We start from the raw sequence: 21,072 nt of genomic DNA, 5'->3' as shown, positions 1-21,072 counted from the left end.
CAATGATAATTATGGAGAAATCACATTACCAAAACGAAATCATATTTTACTACTTGCCTACATGTATTTGTACACAAGCCTACAAAGTAATATTGAACGTGACCAAATAATTTAATATTGAGGAAGATTTTTCCCCTAACACATATTTAATATACACACACATGTGCGCATGTGTCCCAATGAAATGTAAAAGAAACTTAAGCGTTCTAGGATGTGGGCACATATAGTATTTCAATAAGCCGAAATAAAGAATATACATACCGATCAAGAGATAAACTATTTGTCGAGAGTTTTGGTTTACATAAGCACTTTATTCGAAGTTTTACGAGTATAAAAATGCAGAGTCTAGAATACATTAGGGTATGTTTAACAGTTTTAAAGTATATTAGATTAGCATAGTGATCGACAGTCGACCGGTGTATAAACTACATAAGCAATATTCGGAATACACACAAGGTGCAGGTCATCGCATTCCTTAGAGCGCCAGTCCCAAGATCTGTTCCTGCTTGTAAACGCCATGGTACGCGTTGCGTATGAGAACGTAGGGGAAGCAGGACTCCAGAAGATCCATTGTGAGGAAAGGTGATTGCTTTACTATTTCGTCTAGCAGCAAATAAATGGATTCTCGGTTTCGAGTAGCCTCCTTGTCGGATTCCTGACCCAAGCGGAGCAGGGAGGAACTGGCCAGAGCAAGGAACTCTTTCATACGGTCCTCCATGTCGCTCTGCCCGCAGATGGTAAACAACGCACCGAAGATGTTATTGATGGCCGCCGCCATGCAATGCGTGTTGTTTGAGTGGCCATCGATTGTGGCCCTGTAGAAGGAGTTTTCGTTACGGGCAAGTTTTGGTATAGAGACGGCCACAAAGACCATTAGCAGGCAGGCAGTAAGGTGCTCGCCCTCATCGAACTCGGGCTTCTTCGATTTTAGCGTAGTGGCCAGTGTGGGATCCACCTTACATAGCAGGCCGGCTGCTGATGCCATCTCAGAGGCCACACGAATCTGGTCCCCTCCAGGCAAGTGCTCTTGGAAATCCTTCACAGAGCTAAGCAGGAAGGGTATGCGTTTGTCCAACACATCAACGAGAGCCTCGTGCACCAAATTGCGGAAGCAAATTATCACCCCAATGATCGTCATTCGCTGGAGCACTCGGTCCACGTCCTGCAACCGCTTAAACTGCTCCTTCATTACCTCTGGTTTGTCAAAACTGGTGCGCAGTGTGATGAGCACTTCCTTGTTGGTGCCCACCAGTGACTTTAGCTCCTGCACCTGGTTGGCTATGTGCCACATAAGTGTTTCGTTTAATGTTTTTATTCCGTAGGGTCCCACGAGTTCGGCAAGTGCTCGCAGCTCGTTTAGATCGGAGAATTCCTGGGGGTTGAAGGGTACCCAGCCTTCGGGGGAAATGGGTACGAATGCCTTTTGGTTGATGGAGAACACAATGTTGCCGGCGGATACTCGCCTTAGTAAGACTTCACTGTACCAAGTATTGTACAAAGCGGCGATAGTCTTTTCACCGTGGGAGTCCAAAGCCTGCGTTTGCTGTAGCAAGCAGTTGTTAAATACTCGTGTTATGTCTATGTGTACGTAGTTCTCCACGGTCTGCAGCACATTCATGTAGGCTCGAACGCTGGCCAACAGCTCTGAGGGCTTGGCGATCTCCATAGTCTCTTGGTTGAACATTACCATGCCCACAAGATCGCGGGAGAAGCGGTGCTCCAAGTTCTGGCATAGATACTCGCGAGGAGCGAAAGCAAACTCCCAAACGTTGACAGTAGGGCAATAGTTAATGGCGAAACATAGCTCTGTCAATGCCATGTGCAGCTTGTCCATTGTCGTCAAATCTTCACGTGTCTTTCGGTACGACTCGTCGCCCGGCTTTCGAATGTCATCGAAGTGCTTCGACTTCGATTTGTCCTTCTTTTTACGGGCAGATTGTACGGACAAGATCTTAGCACAGTGTTTGGGCAATAGAGCGTCTGCCATGGTGCATTGTTCGTCGCAAATTGTGGTTATAATATTTTTAGCCTCCTTGGCCATTTCCTCAAGGAAGATGTTAACCACGCTGAGAGACCGTTCTCGTATGTGGTGACGCTCCTCTGGGCACATCTCGTGCGTACAGTTTTGAAAATGACTGCAGATTAAGGGAAAGGCTATAATATAACGATTCTGGGCGGGGAACTCCAAACACATGTGGAATTGGTCGTCAAACATTTTGTTATAGAAGCAGAAGATGCTCAGATCCGACGTCTCTACTAGTATCTCATCCAAATTATCCACCACGCGAGTATGGAAAACCATTGAATCCAAAAGGCGGGCCAGTTCTGCATGTTCTGCGATCCTAAGGGCAGCCTTGCCGACGCTCATGTACGTTTGAAGCCGGAACCAGTCTAGTCGGAATGGCCGAAAATAAAACAGCTCGTTATCCTCCACCTGCTTTACGGTCAGGCCTGCGGCTGTGTTGTAGAGCGAGCTGAAAATTATGCTCTCGTCTTCCGGACACATTTGAAGGCTCTGCATACGGATGTTCAGATCCGTGGCATCAAAGCCAGATAAGTATTGCACGTAGTAGCGCTGCATTACTTGGCTATATTTTCGCACCAAAGCCCGCAGCTCCTCCATATGGAAGAGAAGCTCCGGCAGCTGACGGTCTACCAGATCCTCATTGCTTTTCCCTATAAAAAAGACTCCGTGATTACACGATATTTATAAATATAGCAGTATACTAACCTTTGTTCTTCAGCAGCGGCGGATTGTCGTTGTGTCTCAGTAGCCAGAGGATCTCGTCGCGAGCTAAGCAAAGACCGATAAAAATGAATATGGCTTTTGGTCCCAAAAGGCCTGGTTGGTCCGTCATTATAAGTGCTAGCTCCTTTAAGGCAGTTCGCAAGAATTTGCGCCGCTCCCTATGCATTAAAGCTGCTTTTTGGACAGCCGTATTGTAGGTTTCTTTGACTTCGCTGATTCGTTTACTATAGCCCTTGATTCCATCAAAGGTGGCCTGAATGTACTGGTGAATTTGCAAGACCTCGTCGCGAAACAGTGCCACAACCCAGCTGGACTCCAGAGCGGACAGCCAGATCTTGTTGACCTCTGGGTACTGGCCAAGCATTTGGTGATTAAGGAGAAGGCCGAAAATTATCCAGCGGTCCATTGCCTCCAATGAGATATACTCGCAAGACATGGTGTCTGTGCGCACAGCTTTGAGAAGTATTGCTGGATTGCCCACTAGACTCAGCTTCTGCATCTCCCTCCATTTGTCTGCGGGCAGGTTTCGCAGTGCGTATATGGAGGTCAGCGAGCGTAACGCACTTGTTAGCAAGCGCTGGTGGGGAATGAATTCTTCGGCTAACTTCTTAAGGGGAACCTCGTAGTCAAGGATCATCTGTCCAAGACGAGGGAAGCCCGTATCAGCCTGGTTATTTTGCAGTTCATAGGCGGCATTGTACAGGCCCAGCACTGCCTTGCGATCCTCAACTCTAGACAAAACGATCATCAGGGACACGTACGTCACTACCAAGTCTAGGTAGTATTTGGTCAGCTCGAAGTTCAGTGTGATGTCCAGGTGAATCTGGCAGGCGTCCATCGTGGTGAGCAGCTCGCAGACATTGTCTTTAAAGTCCAGCAAGTCAACGAATGTATGGTAGTACAACGATAACGACTTTATTATTTCCGCCTTGATGTTCACAATGGCATTCAGACCCTTTACGTCGATGTTGGGGAACCGCTTTACGATAAACTTAATGCTTGACTCCAGAGATTTCTCAGAGAGGAAGCCTGGCTTTGATTTAGTGTCGCCGCAGGCCTTTTTGATGTTGTAGATCCGAGTCAAAATGCCCAGACCGCGGTCATTTAAGATGATTAGTTTTTCAGCTATCTTCTGCTGGTTTGGAAAAATTGGGCGTGCCATATCCGCTGACTGTAAGCGAGGTCGAGTGGCTGAACGCGGGTTCCCGGTGAAGCCCAGAACACAAGTGTGTGCTGGCGTACTTTTTTACTGTGCGATAAGCCGTAATCTGTCTGTTACTTATTGTATTTCGATAGTTAAATTGGCCAAAAAAGAGCTATACAAAAGTGTACACATAACTCTTCTTCTTATTTTCAGGTTAGTGACGAGCGAAGGCTTGATTGTACTGATGTATCATTATCGATAAACGGTAGCTAGAATTTCGGCGGTTTTTCTTTCTTCAATGGTTTCCTTTATTTGGGTATATCATACATTTTATAAAGTATTCATTTTAAGATTATGATTTACCAATTCATATGGCTTCATTACAATTCGTTTACTAAATAATATGTAATATAATGTAATTGTTTAAGAATCAATTCTTAACATTTTAATATTTTTTTCAATCGTTAAGTTTTAGTGTTATCTAATCGAATATCTTAAAATCGAAATGGTGTATAAGATAATTTATTTTAAATAACACTTTTTCCTTAGTGTATTTGTCAGCTGATAACCGGACTTGCCGGTCCTCACACCTAACTATCGATAGCAGCGGCCGATGAATATCGAATAAAATCCTGAACCAGTAGTTTCGCACGTTGTGTGCCACGCAAAATCGCTGCAAATTGGTTTGATTTCTGATATAAAAGGTTGGTGAATAAGTGTAGTGAGTGGATAAGTAATTTAACAGTGAAATCGACAGCTATGGGAAAGAAACTGGAGCGCAACGACGTTTGCCGGGTGCCGGAGAACATCAATTTCCCGGCCGAGGAAGAGAACGTACTGCAGCAGTGGCGTGACGAAAAAATCTTCGAAAAGTGCAGCCAGTTGTCGAAGGGAAAGCCGAAGTAAGTGATGGATCCGATTGCATCAGCCATTTGCTAACTTCTGCTCTAATGTGTCACCCAGATATACGTTCTACGATGGACCGCCCTTCGCCACCGGGCTTCCTCACTATGGACACATCCTGGCCGGCACCATCAAGGACATTGTCACCAGGTACGCCTACCAGCAGGGATACCATGTGGACCGTCGTTTCGGTTGGGATTGCCATGGGCTGCCAGTGGAGTTCGAGATCGACAAGCTGTTGAACATCCGAGGACCCGAGGACGTGGCCAAGATGGGAATAGCAGCCTATAACGCCGAGTGCCGCAAGATCGTTATGCGGTACGCGGATGAGTGGGAAAACGTGGTGACGCGCGTGGGTCGGTGGATTGATTTCAAAAACGATTACAAGACCTTGTACCCATGGTACATGGAGTCCATTTGGTGGATCTTTAAGCAATTATTCGATAAGGGACTGGTCTATCAGGGTGTGAAGGTTATGCCATATTCCACTGCCTGTACCACATCACTGTCTAACTTCGAGGCCAACCAAAACTATAAGGAGGTCGTGGACCCCTGTGTGGTGGTCGCCCTGGAAGCAGTTTCGCAGCCGAACACCTTTTTCCTGGTTTGGACAACAACCCCCTGGACACTGCCCTCAAACTTTGCATGCTGCGTCCACCCGACGATGACATATGTGAAAGTGCGCGACGTGAAGAGTGACAGGCTCTTTATTCTCGCAGAATCCCGCCTTTCCTACGTCTACAAATCGGAGGAAGAGTACGAGGTTAAGGAGAAGTTTGTGGGCAAGACTCTTAAGGATCTGCACTACAAGCCACTATTTCCGTACTTTGCGAAACGTGGTGCCGAAGTTAAGGCTTACCGCGTTTTGGTCGACGAGTACGTCACTGAGGATTCCGGTACGGGTATTGTTCACAATGCTCCGTATTTCGGAGAGGACGATTACCGCGTGTGCCTGGCGGCGGGACTGATCACAAAATCCAGCGAAGTTCTCTGCCCTGTTGACGAAGCGGGAAGGTTTACCAAGGAGGCATGCGATTTCGAGGGCCAATACGTCAAGGATGCTGACAAGCAAATCATGGCAGCGTTGAAGACACGGGGCAACTTGGTGTCCAGTGGCCAGGTTAAGCATAGTTATCCCTTCTGCTGGCGGTCAGATACTCCGCTAATCTACAAGGCTGTTCCATCCTGGTTTGTCCGTGTCGAACACATGTCGAAAAATCTGCTGGACTGCAGTTCCCAAACGTACTGGGTGCCCGACTTCGTCAAGGAAAAACGATTTGGCAACTGGTTAAAAGAAGCTAGAGATTGGGCTGTGAGTATAGTAAAGTTAGATACTATCAAGTTCTTACTAATTAAAAATCAATTCCTTAGATCTCCCGTAATAGGTACTGGGGTACTCCCATTCCCATCTGGAGGTCGCCCAATGGGGATGAGACCGTTGTTATTGGCAGCATAAAGCAGCTGGCTGAGCTATCGGGAGTTCAGGTTGAGGATTTGCATCGCGAAAGCATCGATCACATTGAAATTCCATCCGCAATTCCCGGAAATCCTCCACTGCGTCGCATAGCTCCTGTATTTGACTGCTGGTTCGAATCCGGCTCTATGCCGTTCGCACAACAGCACTTCCCATTCGAAAACGAGAAGGACTTTATGAACAACTTCCCGGCCGACTTCATAGCAGAGGGCATAGATCAGACCCGCGGCTGGTTCTACACACTCCTTGTGATTTCGACGGCACTGTTTAACAAAGCGCCTTTCAAGAACCTTATTGCCAGCGGCTTGGTCTTGGCTGCAGATGGTCAGAAGATGTCAAAACGCAAGAAGAACTATCCCGATCCTATGGAGGTGGTCCATAAATATGGAGCTGATGCCCTCCGACTGTATCTTATCAATTCACCTGTAGTAAGGGCAGAGAGCCTGCGTTTTAAGGAAGAAGGAGTGCGAGACATCATCAAGGATGTGTTCTTGCCCTGGTACAACGCATACCGGTTCTTGCTGCAAAATATTGTCCGGTATGAGAAGGAGGACTTGGGAGGAAAGGGTCAATACACTTATGATCGTGAACGGCATTTAAAGAATATGGACAAGGCATCCGTTATTGATGTTTGGATTTTGTCCTTTAAAGAATCTTTACTGGAGTTCTTTGCCACTGAAATGAAAATGTATCGGCTATACACTGTCGTGCCAAGGCTGACAAAGTTCATTGATCAATTAACAAACTGGTACGTTCCCTTAATTTTAATAAGTTTCTTAAAGAAATCAAAGTATTTTCATCCTATAGGTATGTTAGACTTAACCGCCGTCGCATCAAGGGTGAATTGGGAGCTGAGCAATGCATTCAATCATTAGATACGCTGTATGATGTTCTCTACACAATGGTCAAAATGATGGCTCCTTTTACGCCGTACCTTACGGAATATATATTCAAGCGGTTGGCATTGTTCCAGCCACCAGGATCCTTGGAGCACGCTGACTCGGTTCACTATCAAATGATGCCCGTCAGCCAGAGCAAGTTTATTCGCAGCGATATTGAACGCTCGGTGGCTTTAATGCAATCGGTTGTCGAATTGGGTCGTGTCATGCGGGATAGACGAACCTTGCCTGTTAAGTATCCTGTTTCGGAGATTATAGTTATTCACAAAGATTCACAAACGTTGGATGCTATTAAGAGCTTGCAGGACTTCATTCTTAGCGAACTTAACGTTCGAAAACTTACACTGAGCTCTGACAAGGAAAAATACGGTGTTTCATTGAGAGCAGAGCCTGATCACAAGGTTTGTTTAAAAGATCCTTATTTTTATGCTTGATTGTAATGATTTATATTTTCTTAGGCGCTCGGTCAGAGACTGAAGGGCAATTTTAAATCGGTTATGGCTGCTATCAAAGCCCTAAAGGATGAGGAAATTCAGAAGCACGTTTCACAGGGCTACTTCAACATTTTGGATCAGAGAATTGAACTTGATGAAGTTCGTATAATTTACTGCACCTCTGAACAGGTGGGAGGAAACTTTGAAGCCCACAGCGATAATGATGTGTTGGTTCTGCTGGACATGACACCAAACGAGGAGTTGCTCGAAGAGGGTTTGGCTCGTGAAGTCATTAATCGGGTTCAGAAATTGAAGAAGAAGGCTCAACTTATACCGACTGATCCGGTTCTTATCTTCCATGAGCTTACTACTGACAACAAAGCTAAGAAGGAGACTTTGGAGGCTCAGGCTCAACTAACCAAAGTGTTAGCCAGCTATGCAAGTATGATCAAGACGGCCGTTAAGTCCGAGTTTGGTCCGTATTCATCTGAAAAGGCTGCCAAGAAACGGTTAATAGCTAGTGAGCTTTTTGATCTCAAAGGAGTCCCCTTAAAGTTGACCATTTGCTCTACCGAGGAACTGCAGCTTCCTAGCCTTCCTTGGTTAAATGTTACCTTGACTGAAGACTTGATCCCGCGGTTCGGAAACAGCAATAAAGCGTCTCTATTTCTGCAGCACAACGTTACCAAGGAAGTTATATCACTGCCTACGCTTCGCAGCGAGCTAGAGCATTTGTTTGGTCTATATGGAGTCAATTTTAATATCCACGTTGTGGATCAGCAAAAGAAGATTACCGAACTAAAGTTTGTCGATAAGAATCTTAGTGGAAAACTGTTGGTTCTATCTCGCAGTCAGGATGCACTGAAACAGTCAGCGGGCTATGAAATAGTTCCAGCTCCTTATTCCAAGTTCGTCAATCAGCCTTCCGGAAATGCTGTCTTTACGGAAAACCCCTTGGGACGCACCTTAAGTTAAATATTAAACATCCGTATACTTTGGTGCCTAAATGAAAACGAAAATAAAATATACGTTGCCAACTTTTTGAAAAAGTTGTAAGCGTCTTTTAACAATAATATTTATTTGTTCTGGTTTAAACAGAGATTACTATTTCATGTTGGAAATAAACGAACTGAATGGTGTTTACTCAAAATTAGTAATCTATTTTTGTTTTTGCAATTGAAACAAGAATGATATCGGAAAGAAGTTACCCTGCGCAAATAAACAGCTAAATTTGTATATCCGTTGATTATAAATAAGCAGCTAGAAGGAAGCGTTTCCGACACTTATATGTATTTCAGCAGTCGTCCAAGCCCACTCCAACCACCGCAAAACGTGAAAATCTGTGGCTCCCGTATATATATGTTAAAAGTTCCTTTAAGTAAATGAGACATTCCAATTAAAGTGTTGCACTCAGATACTTTACCTATTGGTTTATATTGGTAGGTAATTGTTATGGTTTTAAATGGCGACCCCAAAAAGTACATTGATTAACTAGTAGATTACTACTCCCTAAATAATACTTACTTTTAATTTGTAATTTCTCTTATAAAATAATACAAAGTTTGCTTTTATATTTTCATTTTTATTGAAATCGCTTTTTACTCGTAATATTATTAGGTATTATATATATTTATATGGATGTTTTATCATGTATGTATATCGGCTTGCCATAATTATAGGTATTTTCTGTGTATACAATTGTCCTTTGTTTTCTGCAATCGATTTGTAATTTATAGCCTGTGCCCTCTGCACTTCTCTCGATATCTGTGTATCTTAAAGACAATTTCGAACATTGAATACAACTATTGGTTGCAACTTGCAAATTATGCATGCTCAAACTGCTTTCAAACGTGTCGTGTTTTTCGTTACAATCAGTTAATAAGTCTAATCATGATCTCAACTAATTAAGTAGGGCAAGCTGTTTCCCCTGCCTGGAAATTTACAGAACAAAGGACTTGGGGTACATTCGAGATTGAAGCACAGTCGAGCTCGACGACGACCATTGGCAATCGACAACCGCTTGGTTTCTTTAATTTTCCTTGTTTCAGTCACAATTATTCGCATTGCAGTTCTCTTTACGCTGATTTCAATCGTTTTCTTTTGTTATATGCTTTTTGGTTAATATAATGCTGCTTAATTTTATTACATACACATTCATATACGGATTTCTGATTTTTACAATATTCGTCAGTTTGTAAGAACTAAATCTGTGTAATGGCGCGAAAACTTTACATTTTCAAATCACTACACAGTCTCAGTTTTACAATAGAATTAAACGAATTCAGATAATGATGCATATTCCTTAATTTAAGTTAAAGTGTTTATCCATTACTCATTTATAATTTTATTTAATAAAATTACTAACACTTTAGCTAATTACTACGCAGTTATCTTCTGTAATCTTCCGTTCCTTCCTCACATAAAACAGAATCAATTCTTACTTTCACTTTAGTTAGATGCTAATCCTTTCTGTTCTTACGAGCTTTGTCTTTAGCCTAATCCTTACGCCTAAGTTTAGTGTTATGTGTGGGTGTTTATAATACAAGGTGTGTTTTTATGGTTATAGGGGGTATGTTTAAGTTCTGCGCAAGTCCTTATGCGCACTAAGTTTTATGCTAGTTAATATCTCAATAGTCAATAGTTTAGTTTCAGTTATAAATAGTTCAATAATAATTATAAACACAAGATACCGACCAAACGTCAGCCACATAAGAGGGAGTACAGAAATGTTTTCAAAATCAGCATTGAACTCTGCAATTATTGTTAAAAAACAGAATTCGAGACACTAAGCTCTATGTGACATTACTAAAAAAAAGTATTGCTTTTACAAATTAACATGGCAGACGGTAAGAACTAAATATTGCAGCATTAAAACTAATCTAAGGGACTATATTAAAAAAAATGAGTAAAGTACATGTGGTTGCTTTCATATTCGGTTCAATTTGAGTTAATTCGATTTTTGTTCTTTACACTTCAAGTTGTCAAATGAAATGTTTAGAAATATATATCACAATTTGTAAAAAGGTTTTAATGCATTTTCCTTTGAATAAATTCAACAGTTAACATTATAAAATGAGTGAAAAGAGTCGGTAGAGTATTGTATTGCATTGAAGGGGGCTGATAAAATTCCTTTTGATTCTTGGTTATCCAAAATAGCTAGACGCGTCAGATAATTTAAATTCGAGCATTCGATTCGGTTCAGACAACTTTTTCGCTAAAAAGAGTGTTAGATTAAAGGATAATCACGCGCTTGTTAGTTAGAAAAGGGGTGGAAAAGTATTCGTTCTTATATACACAAAGCAATTAAGAAGGTTAAGCAGTGATCAACATTTCTGTTGGCATTCGAGAACGAGCTCTGTGGGAGTGGGCCAGATTGGGGGCCAAGGACTAGGGGCTACTACAGAGAACTCTAATCTTTTTACATTTATTCATTTCGTAGTTTAACATCTGTACTTATCGTATGCATATTTTGCTGTGTAATACTCATCGTTTGACATCGTAATGCAACTGGCTAATTGGGCAGCGATTGACCAAGCCCCAAGCTCCAAACTCTGCTTTGTTGGCTGGACCTGATCAATAGAAATCTATCTCGACCTGACTCGGCTAATGTACCAATCTATATAATACGCGCCCTAGCGTACTGTGCCAGTGCAAGCTGGCTGCCCATGAGGACATTGATTCTGATTTAAAAAATTACATTAAACATTACACACATGGACTAAACATACGCCTATTGTTAGCCTAAACTCAACATCAACATACATATTACTGTTCTTGTGTACATATAAGAAGTTTCTTCGGTTATTCGAGGGTTGCGTTGTGGCTAATACTAAACTTTAAGCATGATTAAAGTTCATATTAATTAGTGTGTTAAATGCTCGCTTTTTTCTTTGTTTTCCTTTCTTTTCTTTGCTTTTGTGTCGTGTTGTGTCATCGAGTGTGTTGTGCTGTTGTCCTTCTTGTGGTCGCTGTTGCGCATTTCACCTAATTACAAAATCTGTTCATCGAGTGCCTCGCTGCTGTCCCTTGGCTCCTTCTTGCCCACGGCAATTAGGTAGTCCTCCTGTTCGCCGTACTCCTCGTCGGCCATGTCACTCTCCTCCGGCTCCGTCTCTATTTCCTCCTCCAGCTTCTCTCTATACGCCTCCACTCACGCACTCAGCTCGCCAAACTTGAGCTGGCGCCGGTTGGAGGCACTCCGATGGCTACTGCCGGTCTTGCGGCGCTTCCGCTTCGCGTCCCGCTGGAACGCCACGTTGCCGGGGTCGTCGGCCAATTGTGGATACTTGTGTATGCTGTGGATATCGATACCGTTCCAGCCGTCGACGTCGCCGTGCTGAACGAGCTCCTCCTTCTCCTCTTCGGTCCAGTCACCACGACCTTGGAAGCCGGCGGCTACCAGTTGCTTCTCCAGCTCCCATGCTCGCTCCACTGCTCGTTTGTGGGCATGCTTCAGGATACGATGGCGCTCCTGCTCGGGATCGACGCCGTACTTGATGATGACAACGGCGTCGGGACCGTGCAATCGCAGCTCCTTGGCAGCGCTACCTCCGTGGTCGCTTATTTCGTGCGTTGATATGTTGAACATGCCGCCAAGACGGCGCAATTCCTCGTTGTCGTCGCGCAGCTTCAGTACATTGTCCTTTACGAAGTAGAATACGTCTTGATCGTGGATGCTGAAGTGCAAGTCAAGGAAGTACGAGTTGTTGAACACGCTGCTCACCACGTCCTGCACCACGCTGTTTGATCCGTCGACCACGCTCACCAGCGCGCGTCCACCAATCCTCGAGAGCAGCACACCCTCGCCGAAAACACCGCGACGGTAGCTGACGCGGGGTAGCAGGTTTCGCATCTTTGGCTCCATCTTGAGCAGCGGCTTGGGTACAAAGTCAAAGTCGCTGAACTTCTCGCTGGTCTTCTCCACGATGCACTCCAGACCGGAGATAACCCCAAAGTCGGGTGCTAGCATGTTCGACTTGATAGATGCCTGAGGCGTGTACTGGGCCAGCTTGGTGTAGCGGCTGCTCTGCATGTTGTTCAGGTCATAGCCGAAGAGCTGGAGCCAGGAGTCCAGGTCAATCATGTAGTTCTGGGGTTTGTTCGGGTTGATGGGATCGTTATTGTGGTAACGGTAGATGAAAACATCTGTGGGGTTCGACATCTCGGTGGCCAGAGTCTCCCAAAGCGGGGTCATCCATTGTCCAACGTGCGGGTCGTACTGACGCTGCTCAGTGTACACTAACTTGGTGTGCGGATCAATGAGTCCGCCGTGGAAGTCAATTGGAACAAAGAAATCCGGCTTGGTGTCCTTAATAATCCTGCCGAAGGGAGTTCGCTTCATCTCCTTTACGATGCCGCCATTCTGGTCAAAGAAGGCCAGCGGGGAGCCGTTCTGGTCGGTAGCCACATAGTAGCGTTGATCCTCGTGTTCCAAGGCGATGAGCATATCGCGGTCGTCGTAGAACAGCTTCATGGTGCGACTAAGCTTGGGGAAGTGCACGTGTGTGACGAGGTACGGAGTGCGAGGGTTGGCGTAGTAGTACTGAGTGGTGTTGCCTTTGTTGTCGTGCCACGCCACCAGGCGGCTGCGGTCATCGTAGTAGTACCAGCTCTGGAAGCGCTCCCTCTCGAATGAGTGGATCAGTTGTCCGCGATTGTTGTACCGATACTTCTGCTCCCCGCGCTTCACCACAAAGCCGCGGGCATCGTAGTTGTTGAACTCCACGTCGCCCACCTTGATCACACGGTCTCCGATGTCGTAGCCTAGGTTGAACTTCTCGCCCTGGTCCACCACGCCCACCGTGTTTCCGTTCTCGTCGAACAGGTACTTCCAGTTGTTGGTGCCCAGAACCTCGACCACATGACCGTCGGCGTTGTAGTTGATCTTGTCAAAGGCCGTGGATCTTCCGAATGTTGTCTTTTGGGACTTGATGCGGTTGCGCAGGTCGTAGTCCAGCTCCAAGCGGAACACGTCGATGTTCTTCACGTTCATCAGCACGCTCTTGACCCGGCCGTGCTGGTCGTAGTCCACAATGGTGAAGAACTGCTTGGCCGAGTCCTGGATCACCGTTCGGTTGAAGGCGTTTCGCGTGATCTTAAGGTCCTGCACGACTTCCAGCTGACCCAGGTTCTGGCTGTACTTGTACCGCGTGGTAGGCAGCTCCTTGTCGTCGATAGCCATTTCGATGCCGCTGAGTCGGGCGTTTCCGTCGTAAGCATACTTGTAGTGCGCCGAGGCCAGCGAGTTCTTAGAGCCGAAGCGTAGCTTCTCGTCTTTCAGGATGCCGGCATGGTACTTAAACTCACGTCGCAGCTCGAAACCAGGCTCCTGCACTTCCACGGACTTAACCAGGCTGGTCGTATCCTGGTAGGTGTAATGGGTGCTGGACAATCCGGCGAGGATGGTCTCCAATCGTCCTGCGGTATCGTGTACGAAAGCCACCTGCACGGATTAAGTAAGTTGAGAAAGTAAGTAAGTTGTTATAGATTGGATATAAATATTTTTTTCTTTGTTTTTTTGGTTAAACTGTTTTTAAGTTTTTACTCACCTTGCCAGATTGGTGTGGGTGGATCTTGGCCAGGATCTGACCTTCGTCGTTGTACAAAATCTCGAAGGGGTGTCGGTTGATCGGTGAATAGTATTGATACTTGAAGAAGCCAAGCGAAGTTTGCAGCGAGAATGCGTGGATATGGCCACGAGGTGTAGTTAGGCTCTGCAGTGCCCCCGCATCGTCGTACTGCAGGAGGTAGTCTGAGCGTCTGGGTGTGGTAACCTTCAGTGGCAGTGAGCCAAACATGTCCTTGAATGCATACACCATCGTCGAGCCATCACCGTACTTGATCTCGTTCAGACGTCCGTTGCGGTCAAAGGAGTAGGCCTCTTGTAGGACACCCCACTTCCAGCTGACCAGGCGTCCGAATCGATCGTATTCCAAGTCCACGTCGGCGTAATCGCCTGACTGCGGTCGGAAGCTGATGGGCCGCGAGGTGCGGTCGTAGGTCACGTTGAGTAGCTCCTGTTTGTCGTCCACCATCACGACTACGGACTGGGTCTCGCGGTCGTACTCTAGAGTCAGAACGTTGTCTCCGTTCACCCGGAGTTTGCGACCCACCTCGGTCACTGGTCTTGGCGGTCCCTTGATCTGTTTTCCCGCCTGTAGTGGTTGCTGGCGGCGCACAAAGTAGCGCCACTCGAACCTGTTGGCCAGATCCCCAGCGATTTCGGTGCGTTGCTTCGCCGGCACTGGATAGCTTTCACCCAGTAGTGGGCTCTGCTCGGCCAAAATGGTGTAGGGAGCAACCTCCATCTGCAGGTTGTGGCCCCACGGTGTGATGCTTGTGGTGGAACCATCCATGTCGACGGTGGTGCGGGACTCGGCGGCTCCATTGCGGACGATTACAGTGGCACCTTGGATCAGTAACGACATTTCTTTTTGGGCGTTCTCTGAAACCTTTACCTGGGCGCCCTTGACGCTCAGGTCGAAGCTCAGTTCGATGACACGTCCGGTGGGCGTCACTGCGGAGGTGAGGCGACCGAACTCGTCGTAGTTATACACGTAGGAGCGTCCAGTGGAGTCCAGCTTGGTCCTCAGCAGACCGGTGGGGCCGTGATACTCGTATGTAACGTTGTAGTTGTCCGGGGTGCTCAACTCATGCAGCATTTTCATCCGTGTCATGCGGAGACGGCACTTCTGGCCCTTAGTGTTCTCGATGGAGTTGACCTGCGAGGTGTAGTCTCTAAGCAGGAATACTTTATTGCCTGCTGCGTCGGTTACGGTGCTCAGCTTTCCGTTTGAGGTGTTTACGTTGTAGGTGAACACGTAAGTCGTCTCTCCCGTCAATATGTTTCTGGTGGATACGTGCTGACCAAAACGGTTAAAGATATAAATCTCCTGCATGTCCGGCGCGTATATCTCGTACTCCCGTGAGGGACTGGCCTCCGGAATGCTCGACATCACCGAGCGGATACGGTAGTTGGCCTGGTCGGCGATGTGCACATGACTGTCGGGTGTGACGGCCAGGGCTGCGATCGTGTTGAACTTGGCGCTGGTGGCCAGGTAGTGCTCCGCCTCAAAGCAGTCACATCCGCGTTCCAGGCAGTTGCACTTGGACTCAGCACCCGCAAACGGAGCAATCCTTCCGTCCGTGCCGATTACTCGTACTCGGTTGATTCGCTGAGAGTCGCTCTCCGCCACGTAAAGCTCACCCAGTGGCCCAAAAGCGATAGACTGCGGCATCACCAGAGTGGCGTGGGTAGCCAGGTCCGTGTCGTAGGCAGTTGAGGCTGTGGCGCAATGCAGAGGCCGGCCGGAAATAACGCGCACCCGACCGTCCGGAGTCATGCGTAGGATCATGTGGTCATCAATGATGTGCAAAGTGTTGTCCATTGGAGAGACTGCCAACTCAGTGGGCCAGCGGAGATGCATCTCTTCCAGTTTCAGGGTTCCCTCGCAAGGGATTGGCTTCCAGTGCGATTTGTGCATGTGGTTGCCAATCAAGGTGCTTACGATTCCATCCCGGTCAACCATTCGGATATTGGTTCCGTCAGCAAAGTAAAGGATATTGTCACTCGAAATGGCTATGCCCTTGGGATACGCTAGTTTGGCGTCTTTGGCCAGAGCTCCATCACCACAGTGTGCTTCGTCACCGGGAAGGCAGCGCTCGCCAGAGCCCACCACAGCCTCCCAGTTAAGTTCAGGTTGCGAGTAGTCGCTCGTGTCGCGTACCCGAATGATCTGGTGCGACTCTGGATCCGAGACGTACAATGTACCGTCGAGCGGACTAAGGGCCATGTGGTAGCGGTACGAGACTCGAGTGGCGTTCAGCTTGACCACGGTGCGTATGCTGCCGTCGGTCATGATGCGGCGGATGTAGTTGAAGTCGCCGACGAAGAGACTGCCATCAGGAGCAGCGGCCAGTGCGACGGGTGCCAGGAGGCGCTGCTTCGTAGCTAATCCGTCACAATCGGGGCATTCAAGAGGTCTCTGGTGGCCATCGCCCATCGTGGTCAGGATGATTCGGGGCTTGTTGCGCAGATAGATGTTCGAGCCATCGCCCTTTTGCAGGATGCCTTCGTGGAAGTTGTAGCGGTGGTGGATGTCTAAGTTCCAACCGCCAACCTCTGAGATTGACATGTCGTGACCGCTCAGTTTGGTTGTCTGGATGTCCCACACGATATCGGTGCAGTCGGTGTATTGGTAACCGACCTTCACGACAGCCGTGGTCACTCCATAGACGCGTTGCCTGTAGATGTTAAGTCTGTTCCAGGCGTACGTGAATTTGATGCCTGGATCAGCCTCAAAGACGCGTTCAAACAGGATACCCTCGATGGTGATGCGCAGATGGATCAGATGCAGTGAGGGCGGAATCACGTCAGGGGTCAGTTGCAGTTTAATGGTGGACAAGTAACCAGCGGCACGGGAAGAGTGGTAAACGAGATTGAGGCCAGTGCCGGGGATTTGTAGCGACTCCTGGATCACCTGAGACTCTGCCAGTATGGCGCTGCGATCGGGGCAAGCGCCCTGGAATCCGTGCTTCCACGAGGCCAGTACAACTGGTTTCATCAGGTCGTAGTCGTGTGCAAAGCAGGTGTGCGTCGTGGCCACGGCCAGTCCCTTTTCCTCCGACATACTCATGACTACCACGTCAATTATAACCACCTCGTTCCATGGCACTTGGACAATGCGTGACTGTGGCCGGAAAGGCGCGCGTCCGAATTGAAGAGTCACGGCTCCTCCGCCATTAACCATTAGGTCGAACCATCCATCGTCTCGGGTGAGGGTGAAGCCCTCCAGGAGCGTGGTGGTGGACACTCGGACACCCACCAGGCCCATGCCCAAGGACGTGACCACGCGGCCTCTGATCACCGCTGATCGACTGTTGGAAGGACAGAGAAGATGGATTAGTAGGGTCTAGCAGGGATTGGGTCTTCTGGAGCATATCTAGGCATAGATTTAGCTAGGCTAGCAAGCAGTCAAACTGAAGATTGGCAACTACTTGAGCAATAAATAAGTACAAATTATAATAATTCACACGCACAGAACATAAGACTCGTTTTAACACATAAAGGTATTACAAGATGAACAATATATAGTATGTTATGTATGGTTTCTCTCTTGGTATAGCTCATGTTTGTGACCTAGCATTGACCTAAGTACGAGTAGGAGATCGAGTTTCCATAGCTTAGATCTATTACGTGGTAAACTTAAAACCCAAAGCACTTTGTCCTGGTTGTCTGGATAATAAGTTTGGCCAATGAACTTAAAATAAACTACCAACTGAGCTTATAAGAAATAAAGATGGCTACGCTATAAACGAAATGATAATGACAATGGTAACTGTGATTGTAACTGTAACTGTAACTGTAACTTTAACGGTAAGTGTAACGGCAATGATAATGGTAAAGTTTTCGAAATTAATAGCGAGTGGAGCCAAGGTAACGAGAATAACCAGAAAAGTATACAAATGTGTACCAAACAACCATCGAGAATCAGTAGTGTTAGTAGTAGAGTAGAGTAGTAGTTTTAGTATTATTTTAGTACCGCTTTTCGCTTGCTTACCTTGCATTGAAATAATTCCAAAAAATGCTGTTAGTATTTGATTGATTTATCGTTATCGAGTTACAAAGAGTTCGGGCAACAATATCGAGTGCCGAGCACCGAGCACCGAGCACCGAGTATCGAGTACCGAATAACGAGAGCGATTGGCAATCGTTGATTAATGGAAAGCATTTGGAATTGGAATTTCGTGACGCGTAGTGGGTAGTGTGGTAGTGAGTATGTGCGTAGTTAGTAGTGAGTATCGAGTAGAACAGGAGTAATTTAGTAGGTGGTATATATTATTTTAGACACGGTTTAGGGAGCGCGTGTGGAGAAGAAAGAGAGCAGAGAGAAAATAATTGAATTAGCATGGTTGTCTATGGTCTAGTTAGCTAGAATGGGTAAGTGTGTTCATTATCCCCCCACCAGATCGATTGGAGGCCCTAAAGCTTTGCTCCGTTTCGATCTCACCGAAATCGCGACGTTTGACGAACTTAATCGTAGCTTAGGTGAATACTTAGGGTGCTTAAAATATTTCTTAATCCATATTCACTTAGTAACTAACTTAGGATGTTTCTGTCTGGGTTCGGTTAAAACAAAGGACATATAGGGATTATATATACAAGATTTTAATGGGATTTTGGTATGTGGTTGAAACATGTTTTCAGTTTGGGGATTTTTTCAGACGAGGGCACGAAAACGAAAAACGTAAATATTTAAACATAGAAAATTATTAATTATGCAAACTATTTGATTATTTTTTTTTTGTTTGTAGTATTGGTTTAGTTACAGTAATGTAACCAACTAGACTCTCAATAATGTACAGTAGAGGACTTTAGCTTGTCTGCCAATTGTGGAAACTATACACAGCCATTGGCCTCGATTTCGGTTTGTAACTAAAAACTGTCCAGGACAAACTGGCTACCAGGAAGCACCTACCTTTCGTTAAAGGTCTCCAGTTTGGCGTAGTTCTGCAGGCTGCTCTCGTCAATAAGGAACTTCATTCGTTCAAAGAACGAGGCGGTGATGGCCGGCGGCTGCTTCCGGAGCAGCACGTCAATGGGCTTCGGAGCTGAAACGCAGAGCTGGGAGGTTTTGCACACGTGGCTAGCGCAGCACTCGGGGTCCTCGCAATCAACCAGGCCATCTAGGATTAAAAACAATTGCTGTAGAATCCACTTGTCATCTTAACGATTCCGGCACATACCTTTGTCGTTGTCCTTGCTGTCACCACAGTTCAGCTCCAGCGCAATGCCACAGTCAGGTCCGTCCCAGCCTTCGTAACAGCGGCACTCCCACTGACCTTCGCCACTCACCCGGCACTGTCCGTGTCCAGCGCAACTGTTGGGACAACCCTCGATGGTGCAGTGCTTTCCGTTCCAGCCAGTGACGCACAGACAGGTGCCGTTCTTGCACTGGCCGTGCTCGTTGCAGCGGGCATCGCATAGTCGGGTGTTGCAGTACTCGCCGCCCCACTCCGGGTCGCAGGCACAAGCGTCACCTTCGCAGCGACCGTGCTGACCGCAGTCCAGATCGCACAGCTCCTTAGAGCAGTCGTCGCCACTCCACTTGGCCTCGCAGGTACAGGTCTGAGTATCAAGATCGAAGGTGCCGTGGCCGGAACAGTCGGGTAGGCACTGCAGTGCGTCCTGATCCATTGTGGCGCAGTCAGGTCCCTTCCAGCCCTTCTTGCAGATGCAGGTGCCGTCAGCACAGAATCCATGGCCTGAGCAATTTGGATGCGGACAGTCCACTGACAAGGAGAAGGAGGAAGAAAGTTAGTAAGTGTCTGAAAGGGATGGCGGCAAGCTGGATTGGGGAAAAGGATCCAAGATCCGAGCGCTACCTTCTTCGCAGAATTTGCCCTTGTAGCCGCGCATGCACTGGCACTTTCCACTGACACAGTGGCCGTGGCCATTGCAGTCGGCCACTTCACACTCGTCGTGCCGCAGAGAGCACTCCTTGCCCTTCCAGCCCGGGTTGCAAATGCACTCCCCGTTGGTGTACTCTCCATGCTGGGAGCACAGGACCGGGCACACGCTCTCGCTGCAGTCATCGCCACCGAAGCCGGGATTGCACTGGCAGTGCCCCAGCAGACACTGACCGTTGCCGGAGCAGCCGTTGGGACAGTTTTGGGTCATATCCTCGGCCACGGCCGCGAAGAAGGTCAGCTCTTGCACGTCCCCGTCGTCGTTGTAGAGCGAGACGAACCAGTGCCCCGGCTCCATGTAGCGAGTAACCTCCCGTGTTATTGACAGCTGCACGAGGTTAGGCCAAGCGAACGGTCGAGCGAGTGATGGTGCAGAGTGTGTATATGATGAGATGGTGCATGAAAAAGATACGTTACGATAGTTAGTACACGATCATGAGGTGCCACTTGCGCTTAGGCTACTTACGTGAGCGGCCCGGGCCGTTCGTGTGCTGGCGCTAAATCCACTGAGCACTTCCTTAAAGTGGTACTGCGTGTGGGTGGGAAGGGCATTGCGTCGGCCGTAAACTCCAATGGATGCGCCCCGTGGGATCGTGTAATCAAACTTGACGTAAGCTGGCTCCGATTGGTAGAACTGCATGTTCCAGTAGCTGTACGGCTGGATCTCCTTGGTCAACTTCTGGCCAAGAGTGATCTGCCCAAAGGTAGTGCCGTCCGGTGGGAAGCTTCGTGCCGGGAATGTTCGGGCTCCTGATTAGGCAGCGGCAACAAGCGATCGCAATGTTTTCCAGGGTGCAATGTGGGGTGATAGAGACACAAAGAGGATTAGTTTCTGGTTAGTCAACGGTTAGGCATAGTGTATGTGTAGTTTGGGTTGAGGTGGCACGAATTTGTACAAGTCGTAGTCTAACCTACTCGAGATTCCCCCCGCGTTGCTGAATTTGTGAATGGGGGAGGACGTAATATATACAAGCCCAAGGGCTGGTGCTAGATGCTGATGT

General features: G+C 47.2%; 3 protein-coding genes across 7 annotated transcripts in view; 1 reads left to right on the top strand and 2 right to left on the bottom strand.

Annotated features, from left to right (window-relative positions):
• Positions 1-290: 290 nt before the first annotated feature.
• On the bottom strand, positions 291-4,105 carry LOC108108740 (membrane-associated protein Hem). Its single transcript, XM_017216878.1, has 2 exons — positions 2,732-4,105; positions 291-2,676 (listed from the first exon to the last, which is right to left on the bottom strand). The coding sequence occupies exons 1-2, from the start codon at positions 3,909-3,911 to the stop codon at positions 476-478; spliced, it is 3,381 nt and encodes a 1,126-aa protein (XP_017072367.1). The 5' UTR covers positions 3,912-4,105; the 3' UTR covers positions 291-475.
• Positions 4,106-4,526: 421 nt separating this feature from the next.
• LOC108108790 (isoleucine--tRNA ligase, cytoplasmic) lies at positions 4,527-8,753 on the top strand. Of its 2 annotated transcripts, XM_017216965.2 has the most exons (6): positions 4,527-4,597; positions 4,651-4,795; positions 4,857-6,108; positions 6,168-7,018; positions 7,078-7,570; positions 7,628-8,753. In XM_017216965.2, the coding sequence occupies exons 2-6, from the start codon at positions 4,653-4,655 to the stop codon at positions 8,576-8,578; spliced, it is 3,690 nt and encodes a 1,229-aa protein (XP_017072454.1). In that variant the 5' UTR covers positions 4,527-4,597; positions 4,651-4,652; the 3' UTR covers positions 8,579-8,753. The 2 variants fall into 2 exon arrangements, with proteins under 2 accessions (XP_017072454.1, XP_017072455.1); XM_017216966.2 differs by having other exon boundaries at positions 4,534-4,795.
• Positions 8,754-9,714: 961 nt separating this feature from the next.
• The window catches only part of LOC108108706 (teneurin-m), a 117,159-nt gene continuing 105,801 nt past the window's right edge, over positions 9,715-21,072 (bottom strand). For 2 of the 4 annotated variants that reach the window (XM_017216814.2, XM_017216811.2), the window contains 7 exons: positions 20,538-20,821; positions 19,988-20,399; positions 19,349-19,894; positions 19,081-19,288; positions 18,163-18,189; positions 14,152-17,479; positions 9,715-14,045 (listed from right to left, as the gene is read on the bottom strand). In XM_017216814.2, coding sequence (XP_017072303.1) covers positions 11,754-14,045; positions 14,152-17,479; positions 18,163-18,189; positions 19,081-19,288; positions 19,349-19,894; positions 19,988-20,399; positions 20,538-20,821 — 7,097 coding nt within the window. In that variant the 3' untranslated portion in view covers positions 9,715-11,753. The remainder of the gene's footprint in view (positions 14,046-14,151; positions 17,480-18,162; positions 18,190-19,080; positions 19,289-19,348; positions 19,895-19,987; positions 20,400-20,537; positions 20,822-21,072) is intronic. The other 2 variants (XM_017216815.2, XM_017216813.2) reach the window with 1 other exon arrangement.

This window comes from Drosophila eugracilis, unplaced genomic scaffold (assembly GCF_018153835.1).
Source record: "Drosophila eugracilis isolate 14026-0451.02 unplaced genomic scaffold, ASM1815383v1 contig_2154, whole genome shotgun sequence".
Lineage (NCBI taxonomy): Eukaryota > Metazoa > Arthropoda > Insecta > Diptera > Drosophilidae > Drosophila > Drosophila eugracilis.
The sequence above is the reverse complement of the archived record's forward strand: the minus strand, read 5'-3'. Positions and strand labels throughout refer to the sequence as shown.

Bases quoted from the DNA above. Each gene is read 5' to 3' on its own strand.
- LOC108108740 (XM_017216878.1), bottom strand. From the start codon at position 3,911: ATGGCACGCCCAATTTTTCCAAACCAGCAGAAGATAGCTGAAAAACTA. The intron at 2,677-2,731 runs GTTAGTATACTG...TCTTTTTTATAG, and splicing joins GCCGCTGCTGAAGAACAAAG to GGAAAAGCAATGAGGATCTG.
- LOC108108790 (XM_017216965.2), top strand. From the start codon at position 4,653: ATGGGAAAGAAACTGGAGCGCAACGACGTTTGCCGGGTGCCGGAGAAC. The intron at 4,796-4,856 runs GTAAGTGATGGA...TGTGTCACCCAG, and splicing joins TTGTCGAAGGGAAAGCCGAA to ATATACGTTCTACGATGGAC. The intron at 7,019-7,077 runs GTACGTTCCCTT...TTCATCCTATAG, and splicing joins ATTGATCAATTAACAAACTG to GTATGTTAGACTTAACCGCC.